Below are 10,593 nucleotides of genomic sequence, written 5' to 3'. Positions count from 1 at the left end.
TCTCTCCGGCCCCTACAGGTCCCTGAACTTCTCCCCAGCAGGTTTCTTTGGCTTTGACCTAGTCTGACTCACCACATGCCCCAACCTCTTAGGCCAGTCAGGCCAGCATCTGCGGAGTACGGGCACAGGCATGATCAGAGGTGGGCTGAAGGGGACATGGGACTCACTGGCAGATGAAGCTCAAAAGTTTCTCAAACCCCCACTCACATCTTCCTGTGTTTCCTTGGTGACGAGATTTCTGTTTCTGCAGTTGGTGCTGTTGGGGTCTCCGGGATCCCCTCCCCAACATAAGTCCCAGGGAGATCCTCTCAGGAAGGAAAGATGAAGCTGCCCAATCTCCTCTAGCTCTGACTGATCCTCAGTGACTCAGGCAGTGGACGGAGCACGGTGTAGATCTTCACAGACATACTTGGTTGCATTTGCATTTTTATTCAAAATTTCGGTACACTTATCTCCAAACTCATTCAGCTGGATACATTAAATATATATAGTTTTTGTAGGTCCATAAAAGAGGCTTATGAGGAGTTGATGTAATTCTAGTCCTTTGCACAGTGACTAGCGCACACTGCTTGAAACTCCAGACAATGTTTCTTTTCTCTCTCAGTTCCTCCATCCCCCTCTTGTTCACACCCTCTTCATTTATAGCTTATCTTATTTATTCTTTAAATATGCAGCCAGTGACCCTGCAAAGGGCTTCCCAGGTGGCGCAAGTGCTAAAGAACCTGCCTGCCAGTGCAGGAGACTGGGGTTCAATCCCTGGGTCAGAAAGATCCCCTGGAGGAGGGTGTGGCAACCCATTCCAGTATTCCTGTCTGCAGAATCCCATGGACAGGGGAGCCTGGCGGGCTACTGTCCGTGGGGTCACAAAGAGTCGGGCACGACTCTGCACGCATGCATGCATGACTTAGCACGCATGCACGCACGGCCATGCAAATACTGCTAACCGTCACAGCCAGGGAGCATGTCCTCTCTTAAAAGCTTCCCTCTCCCTCTGTTTCGTCCCTTCTCGGGTGGGAGCATCACTCACCTCTCTTTCCAGCTCCCTCTTCCTCTACCGCCCCCTACCGCCCTCCTGCTGCCGTCCTGGCCACTGAGTCTCCCCCACAGCCCTGTTCTGGTCCCATTTAGCAAATGCTCCAATCCTCTTATGCCGGGCCGGCCTCAGGAGAGCAGAGAGAAAAATTAGATCAGATTGGAGAGAGAGGGAAGGGAGTCACGTGACCGGTGACGGAGGCTGGGGGTGGGGGTGGACAGGCATAACAGGATGGACGGCTCTGGGGGCTGCCAAGATGTAACAGAAGCTCCTCCCGCTTATCCAACAGACCCTGTTAGGGATGGATGCAGAAGCACACTGAAGAAACAGGGGCAGAGGACGGAGACCCAGAGGCAGAGGCACTGTTGATTGGAATGAGTTTCCCCCACTCATAGACGTGGGGCGTCTTGACCCCTGAGGGCCTGGAGATTTTGATATCTCTCATCTAGATTGCTAGGAGCACAGATTATCATCTCTAAATATCACTTCCCTCTGGGAGTAACCCGAGTTTTGGCGTAAAGACTGGATCCAGGTCTGAGGCAGGAAAAAATGAAGGTGAACTGAGACCATCTCGTCACAGAGAAAGCATAAAGCTCTCAGAGGTGATGGGGTTTCTGTCCAAATGCTCGGGGACCAGCCTGAAGAAACCAAAAGTGGGACCATTCAAGTGTCAAAAGAAGAACGTCCACAGCAGGTTGAAAGATGTCAGATATGTAAAAACCCATAGGTTCATAATGGTCCTCAAAAATAGAGAGGGGAAAAAGAGAAATTGGTTGAAGCTCTGATTTAAACATTGCCATCTTGCCACCATGAGGCATAAACCAAGCACATGAAAACCCAAAAGCTAAAGAAAGGAAAACATGGAAATACAGAAAAGTTCTGGGAGACTTCCCTCGTGGTCCAGTGGATATGACTCCGCTTTGCAATGCAAGGGACATCGGTTTGACCCCTACTCCGGAAAGATCCCATATGCTACCCAGCAACAAAGCCTGTGTGCTCCAACTATGGAAGCCTGTGCGCCTAGAGGCCAAGGATCAGCAGCAAGAGAAGCCTCCGCAATGAAAAGCCCACGCACTGCAACTCTAGAGTAGCCCCCGTTTGCTGCAGCTAGAGAAAGTCCACCAAAAGCAAGGAAGACCCAGCACAACCAATAAATAAATGTATCTTTTAAAATAATAATAAAAGACTACAAGTTTCCAATTCAGGGGGTGTGGGCTCGATCCCTGGTCGGGGAACTAAGATCCTGCATGCCGTATGGCAAAAGAAAAAAAAAGTGTCATGTCACCAAGCCTAACATGGTGATTCACTTTACAGCAAATCTCGTGGAAGTGATTCCACGAAGTGATTCTACAGTGCATACGAGTGATCCGAGGGGATGTGGGAAGCTGCAATTCTCTAAATGGCCACAGGGTGTCGCTGTTGGAAAAGAATTCAGTGTTTCTCCCAGTTTGGGCTTCCAGAGACAACCCTGCTGAATTTTTTTTCTTGAAGACGTGAATTGTCTTGGTTAAGCCACAGTAGGGTCATGGTATTTTCTCCTCCACGCATAGACAAAATCAAAAGGAGCCTGGTAGATATTTCCAGCGCTTACTATTTTTTCGGGCTCCCCTCCCTTTCCTGACCACCGCCCCCAGGTGTGTTCTACAGGTGGGTGGAGCTTGTGACGGTTCTGGCCAATGGGCTGTGACTAGAAGTGAAATGCGTGTCACTTCCTGGCCAAGGTCTTTAAGAGCTAGTGCGTCTTTCTTTCCCCAGCCATGCGGATTGAGGATGCTGTGGGTCCAGGTGCAACAACAGGAGAAGAGAATCTCTACCTGTCTAGATCTGCACTGTCCAATAAGATAGCCACGAGCCACCCTTGCCATGAATTTGAATGTCAGTTAAAATAAAGTAAAATAAAAACTCAGTTCCAGACTTGCCTGCTGGTCCAATGGCTAAGAATCTGCCTGCCAATGCAGGGGACCAGGTTCGATCCCTGGTTTGGGAAGAGTTCAGATGTCTCGAGGCAACTAAATCTGTGGGCCACGACTACTGATGCCTGCATGCCTAAAGCCCGCGCGCCGCAAAAGAGAAGTAAGCGAAATGGGAAGCCTGTGCCCCACAGCTAGGGAATAGCCCCCACTCATCACAACTAGAGAAAGCTGGAGCACAGCCATGAAGACGCAGCACGGCCAAAAATAAATGAATTAATTAAAAATTCAGTTCCTCAGTCACATCCACCACCTTTCAAGCTCTCCATAGCACCATGTGGCATGTGCCCAGTGGCCACGGTGCTGGACAGAGCAGATACAGAGAAATTCCATCATCACAAAGACCTACCGGGCAAACGCTGCTCTTGGTCCCGGAATGGGTGCAGGGAGACACCTGCCCTGAAGATGCTTTTGCATGTGCTGGGTTAACCCACTGAGATTTGGGTTTGGTTTTGTGTGTTGCCACGGAAGCATAACCCAGCCTAGCCTGACCCCCTAGATTTCTTGCTTAAACAAAGGACTTGAGAGTCTTGTGTTATTTAAATTACCCACTGGTGGCAAGCTGTGTCATGGCTAAACCAAAGGCAGAGCTGAAGGTAACACCACGCAGGCTCCAGTGGGGTTAAAATCAAGCTTCCTTGAGTCCTGGACCACCTACCTGGTTTAGATCTAAACCGCCAGAATTTATTGAATTGTCAGAATTGTTACCAATGAAGATGAGTGAGGGCTTTGCTTGTTGTTGGTACTATTGATGGTTGTCATGGGAGTTTTTCCAGATGATACTGGGTATGGATCCATGGAGCACAGGTGCATTTCGCTCAGGGGGAGAAATGACTTCATTTCTGCCTCCTAGAATGAGTGACATTTTTTTAGTTCATTGGGTTAGAATTATATTTGAAATAAGTGCAGACTTTGTGGCCACCAGAAGCATTAAGACTTTCTTGAGGGAATCTTCTGGTGGCCCAGTGGCTACAACTTTGTGCTCCCAAGGCAGGGGGGCCCTAGTTCGATCCCTGGTCAGGGAACTAGATCCCACATGCTGCAACTAAGACCCAGTGCAGCCAAATAAACAAACAAAAAAAGAGTTCCTCAAACAAAAGGAAAAACCAGTTCCTCAATTCTGAGTGAATCTAATGGTCTTCGCATGACCTTCTGCCAGGAAAGTTCTTTTTTAAAAAACCATTTGCTGTTGACCCAGCTGTTCCACTCCCATCTGCCCAAAGGAACTAAGAACTGGTGTTTAAACAAAAACTTGTACACAGAAGTTCACAGAAGCACTACTCACAGTAGCCAAGGAATATAAACAACCTAAATGTTCACCAATTTAGGCGGTGAAATGGTGGTCCAGAGTGGAAAATCATTCGGCCATAAAAATGAATGACGTTCTGTGTGCCAATCATCACGACATGGATGAACCTTGAGAATATTATGCCAAGCAAAATGAGCCAGACACAGACCACACATGTTGTATGGCTCCATTTTTATGAAATCTCCCGATAGGGAAATCTACAGAAAGCAGATTAGTGGTTGCTCCGGGGTGGGGGGCCGAGTCGGTGCTGAGGACCAGAGGGGTGCTCAGTACTGGATGGGGGCTCTAGAGTATGAGGGTTTCTCCTTGAGGTGGTGAAAATGTTCCAAAGTTGACTATGGTGGGTCTTCCCTCAAAATAAATTGAGGTTTGTACACAAGGACATCAGTGGCCAGACTCCCACATGAGAGATTTAAGAAGCGGGCCTGTGAGACTCCCAGGCCCTTCCCAGGGTCCTCACACTGGCGGGAGCACCAGGCCTCCGAAGGTCCAGGCTCAGACCTGACGTGGTTACGTCTGCCTCACTCCACTGGTCAGAGCAAGTCATGGGATCAAACTCAAAGCTAGGAGGTGAGGACAGCTCATCTCGTGTGAGGACAGTGAAGGGGGCAAGGCAGACGTGAGGAGGGGTGAAACGTGAGGGACACGGTCGAACACACCACCCAGCACTTTTCTCCCAATCACTGCATTTACCTCCTGAACACAGGAACCAGGAACCCACTTCACCCTGGAGGATGCACGCCCGTGACGGCTCCAGGGAGCTCCAGGGGGTCTAGAGACCACCTCCACCTTGGCTTGAGGGACCACTGAGAAGTCCAACCCTGAGTTGGTCCTAGCTCCGTACTCCCAAGTCACTAATGTCCTGGAGTGGAGACCAGGGGGAGGAGGTTCCAGGAGCAAAATGGACACACGCAGACACAGGCCTGTTTTGTTAACCTCATCACCATTTATTGAGTTGTGAACTGTTGCCATCACTGCTGAAATCTGAGACTCACTCATCCTGATCCTCCTCTCGGCTTCCCCTTGAAAAGGAAGCCTGGAGAAGGACCACCCCAAACACCACGGGGTAGAAGGGAAGACAAGGGCCGGGTGCGGGGTGGGGGGAGATGCAGGGAGATGAGGGACGGGGAAGGCAGCAGGACCAGCGTGCGGGGACACACACACACTCCCACACACACACACAGGCAAAGACCAGGCGTGTCCATCTCTGCTCCAACCGGCGGCCGGAAGAACATCAGGGAAGGACCAGGCGTCCAAGAGACATTTCAGTCCTTCCTGTCATGAAGCGTCTGCCGGGAGGGGCTGGGCCACAGTTACTGGTCTGTGCGGAGAAGAGGCGGGGAGGGGGGTTCAGACTACCGGGAGAGGCTGGATGAAAGCCAGTCGCTTCTCTGCCCTTCATCTCTTAAGCTTTCCCTGTAATAAACTCTAACCAGGAGTGGACCAGCTCTGCTGTGTTCTGAGTCCTGCAAGAATCGCTGAGCCTGAGGGGGGGTTTCGGGGCTCCTGAAATTGCACTCAACCTGTGAACAAGAGTCACTCCTTCCCCCCTCTTTTATATGAATCCCATATCTTGGCTTATCTTAGATAAAATCATCATTGGAGGACTTCTCCAGAATCCAAGCAAACCTCGTGCTGGTTTAAGCAAACACCTTTGAGTGACTGACAGTCTGGAGGTGGCAAATGGTGTGTTTCTGCAAGGGATGTGCTCCATTTAAGAATTCAAGTCCCCCTCAAAGGGGCACCCCCTCCCTCCTGACAGCAACAGCCCACACGTAGCCAGCTCATGCAGCCCTGGAATTATGGAATTCTTTTTCTTCCCCTGTTTCTTTGTGCATCTTTTTTCATTTTTTTGGAATTATGCAATTCTTGATTTTTTTTGTGTAATTTGGAGAGACTCCCTCCTTTTCAGACCTGCATAGGAGGCAAGACATTTGTATTTTTGTACTGCATTAATTCAAATCTGCAGGTCAAATTTCCCACTGAAAGTGGCCTCATTCTCCTCCGGTGAGGATGACGACAAACAGAACTCGAGGTCAAAGCACTTGAGAACCAGGTTTCTGGTGCAAAGTGTGCTGGGGGTAGGGGGCTGGGTCCACAGGCTCCTGGGACAGACGCTCAGTTCTAGCACACGTGGGGCGGGAACTGGCACTCACGCTTAGATGGGGGTGGAAACTGCTTCCAGGATCTCAAAAGCCAGGAGTCAGAGCTTGGTTAGGGACTAGGTTAGTGACCAGGGCCCAGTTCTAGAGTAGGCTCGGTTTGGGGCCCATCTGGAACACAGAAGCTCGAACACTGAAAACCAAGCTCAGAAGATGCTGAAAAGCAGTGCTATGGTCCAGAGAACAAAGTGGAGATTGCTACCTGTTCTGGAATGTACTGGGCTGGAAACTAGTCCTTGGGTTTGGAGTCCTCTGGGAACCAGGGGTCAGCTCTGTGGCTTTGGGCAGGGCCCCCCTCACCTTTGCTTTCAGGGCACATCAGGCCTGAGCCAAAGCAGCTTTGATGGCGGCCACCAGCTTCAGAAACTTGCTCTCTGTGTCCACGTAGCCATCGCCTCCCTGGAGAAGGGAGGACCAGGAGAGGGGTGGGCTGGGACCAACAGGCCAATCCCAGTCCCAACCCCCCAATGGCCCCCAATGAGGCAGGATGGACAGACATACCTTCTTGGAGTGAACCAGCTTTCCTGCTACGAACACTTCAAAGAAGCCGGTGACCTGGGGAGTCCCCTCACCGCACTGGGGAGAAGGAAGAGATGCTGGAGGGGCGGAGACGCCACCTTGCGGACATCTGCCCCTTCCCAGGGAAGGGAGAACGCGGGGGGGGGGACGTGGGGGCTGACCAAACCACCCCTGCTGCCACCAGGGCTGAGGGACAGACAGACAGACAGGACCCACGTCTGACTCCTTCCCCTTCCCCGAGACTCACGATGTCCAGACGGTTAGGGAACTCATCTTCTAACTTCTTCTTGAGCTGAAGATACTGGAAAGGGGTGGGTGGTCACACCAGGGCCCACAGGAGCCATGTGGGTGCCCCACCTCCCCCCACCCTGGGGCTAGCCCCCTCCACCACTTTCCAGGGAAGCCTCTTGGGACCACATCGCTTACCTTGGGCTTGTAGCCTCAAGCGCCACTGGTGGGAGCGTGTTCAAGACAGTGGGTCCCGGGGGAGAAGGAGGGGGACAGTGGAGATCCGGGGAGGGGAGAGAGAAGGGGACAGCGGGGATCCAGGGATGGGAGGGGAGAGGCAAGGCAGGCAAGGAGATGGAGGCAAATGGGGGGAGGAAGCAGGAAGAGATGAAGAGGGACATGGATGATACAAGGAGGAGGAGACAGTCTCAAAAGAGTAAAGACAAGGGGGGCACACAGGGCGAGGCGGGGTGCAGCCCAGAGATGGGGAAGCACAGGAAGAGAGCCAGCCACACGAGGAAAATGCATAGAGCAAGGGAGAGAAGAGAAAGCATGGGGGGGGGGGGGGCGTGCACAGAATCAGGGGCGACAAGGAGAGACCACAGGCGCAAGGAGAGGGGAGAGGGAGGCAAAATGGAGAGCCAGGTCAGGATGAGAGCTGCCCAACTGCAGCAACCCCACCCACAGCAGGGAAACCGTTACTGCAGGATTCCCAAGGCCCTCCCAGGCCTGAGAGTGAGCGATAACCGCCTCCCCACCTCCCCACCCTGCAGACTATTTCCGGAGCGGAGTCTGGTGCACAGGCGAGGGGCGGGGAAGGGGAGGTGCCTCAAAATGTCACTCTACCCTCTGCTCGACTCAGCGGGCAGGAACACTGCTCACTAACGCAGGGGCAGATCTGAACCTTTCAAACCCCCAGGCAGGGACCCTCCTCCCCCGCCCCAAGTGGGCATTTCTAACAGGACAGCCAACAGACCCAGGTGCGGGTTACCCCTGTGATCCGCCCGTGCCCCACTCCCAGCCTCGGTTTCCGCACTTGTAAAATGGAGCTAAAATCCCTGCCCAAGGAGTTTCTGAGAAAGGAAATTCAGGGAACATGTACTTATTAAGCGCCCACAAGACCAGCATGCCTGTGCACGTCAGTACAATCCAAGGCGCCAGCACTATGACACCGTCCAAGGGACGGAACACTTCCTGCAGAGCAGACACGTTCTCACCCTTAAAGCGGGCAATTAGATCAAGTGTGTAACACCCAACACACCGCACTCTCTCCGCCATAACCATTAAGACGACAGGCTAGAGGGGTGGGAGGGAGGTTCAGGAGGGAGCGGACATATGCACACCTACGGCCAATTCATGGTGACATATGGCAGAAACCAATACAATATGGTAAAGCAATGATGTTACAATTTAAAATAAATTTTTAAAAAATCGTTCCCTCTACGGATGGGAAAAGTGGGGTCAGAAAACGAGGAGGGTTAATAGCAAAAAAGCATCCACCGTCTGGGTTTGAATCCTTGCCCAACCCAGGCCGGGACGATCTGGAACCTTCTGACTCTGGCCGGCCCCACCCGGGAGACCGAAGCGCCCAGGGAGATTCCTCTTGCATTACAAACCGACCCCCACCCTGAACCCGGGAATCGGAGGGGGGGAGGGGTTTAAAACGACACACACGTGTCTCAGTTCTACCTTTTAGGACCTGAGACGTCTAGAATGTCACAAATTGGGGATGGTGGGGGGGAGAAATCAACGTCCCCTGTTTTCCGCCTCCTCCCACGCCCACCGCACCCACACGGAGCCCTCTCCCCAGTACAAGGCTCTCCAAGGGTCCTGCCCGCCCCCCCAACCCCCGCCGCGCACCCCCGACTCCCCCAGAACCCAGCTCCGCCGGGACATGGCGGGGCCCGGGCGGGATTCGAAGAGGGCACCTCTGGCCCGCGTGCTCACCAATAAACCACTCGGACGACTACCGCCATCGCTCCGGACCGCGGTGCCCGCTGCGGCGCGGACTCGCGATCCGAACTCGGGCGAGGCAGGGCGAGGTCTGGGTCCTGGGCGGGGCGTGCGCACACAGCCTGGTTCCGCAGCGCGGACCAACGCCGGGGGAGGGGGGATGAGGGGAGGCCCCCAGAGCGGAGGCGACGGGCACCCTGCCGCCCACCTCCCTGAGCCCCCCACGCAAATCTCCCCCTCGTCTGCTGTGAGGCCAGGGAAAACCCCGGCAGAGGGGGTCCTCAGGAGAGCCCTCTGCGCACCCCGCTCCCGGGCCCCCCTCCTCCGAGCCAGAATGGTACGGTCTCGTGGGGCGGGGGTTCAGGGCTAACCGCTACTGGTTGCAAACGGAATTGCAACTGACCTTGCTCGTTTCGCTGCGAGGACCTTGAGGGCGGCCTGAGAGCGAGAGGGGGCCGACTTCGAAAGGATTCGGGGTACACGTGGGCGGCCCCTGAAGCTGAGGTTTTTTTTTTTTCAATGAGGGGTCCGGGGAACCCGCTGCCTTATTAAATAAAGCCTGGCATCCAGACCCGGGCGCCGCCTGATCAGCCCTGAAGTCCCCGCCTCGCCAACCCACGCACCCTTTTGCGCCTTTCAGACCTCTTTGAGCAAGGGGTTCATGGAAAGTGCTAGAAGTTGGCAGCTGAGTTATAAGGGCTTAGAAAGCCGATGCATCTCTCTGAGCTTCAGTTTCCTCTTCCGGCCATGAATGCCTTCAGAGAATGTTTACCCTTTTAACAAATACCTATTGAGTACCTTGCTGCAGTCAAACAGCTCAGTTCAGTCGCTCAGTCATGTCCAGCACTTTGCGACCCCATGGACTGAAGCAGGCCAGGCTTCCCTGTCCATCACCATCTCCCCGAGCTTGCTCAAACTCATGTCCATGCAGTCGGTGATGCCATCGGAAGATACAGCAACGAAAAAATAGCCAAAATCCCTGCCCTCAGCCCTGCCCGAGCTCTTCCCGCCCCAGCTTCCGTCTTTGACCCCCTGATCCTCACCTGCCGTGATCCTGATATCTCGGGGCTCGTGGCAGACTAGGTTCAATTCCCACCCGCCATTGCTGCCGGCTGTGTGATCTTAGTGGTCTTGGGCAGGTATCAATATAACCAGCCTGTGATGCTGAGCAGTTAACACGCAGCCGGGAGTAATCAGTGTCCCATAATCAGGTGTCTTTCAGGCTCCCAGGGTGCTCAGAAAAAAAAAACCCAAGCCTTCGGAAGTCCCTGGTAGTCCAGCGATTAGAATTCTAAGCTTTTACTATGGTGTCCAGGGTTCAGCCCCTAGTGGGGAAACTGAGATCTCTAAGGGAAAGCTAAGATCATGGCATCTGATCCCATCACTTCATGGCAAATAGATGGGGAAACAGTGGAAATA

The 10,593-nt window shown here is 53.3% G+C and overlaps 1 protein-coding gene across 1 annotated transcript; it reads right to left on the bottom strand.

Annotated features, from left to right (window-relative positions):
• Positions 1 to 5,238: 5,238 nt before the first annotated feature.
• Positions 5,239 to 9,476, bottom strand: SELENOW (selenoprotein W). The gene is made up of 6 exons (XM_043899647.1): positions 9,169 to 9,476; positions 7,420 to 7,444; positions 7,241 to 7,294; positions 6,976 to 7,050; positions 6,775 to 6,873; positions 5,239 to 5,633 (listed from the first exon to the last, which is right to left on the bottom strand). The coding sequence occupies exons 1-5, from the start codon at positions 9,195 to 9,197 to the stop codon at positions 6,793 to 6,795; spliced, it is 264 nt and encodes an 87-aa protein (XP_043755582.1). The 5' UTR covers positions 9,198 to 9,476; the 3' UTR covers positions 5,239 to 5,633; positions 6,775 to 6,792.
• Positions 9,477 to 10,593: the final 1,117 nt, after the last annotated feature.

The sequence above is a fragment of the Cervus elaphus genome, chromosome 4, assembly GCF_910594005.1.
Source record: "Cervus elaphus chromosome 4, mCerEla1.1, whole genome shotgun sequence".
Taxonomy (NCBI): domain Eukaryota; kingdom Metazoa; phylum Chordata; class Mammalia; order Artiodactyla; family Cervidae; genus Cervus; species Cervus elaphus.
Note: the sequence above shows the minus strand (reverse complement) of the source record. Positions and strands in the feature narration are given on the sequence as shown.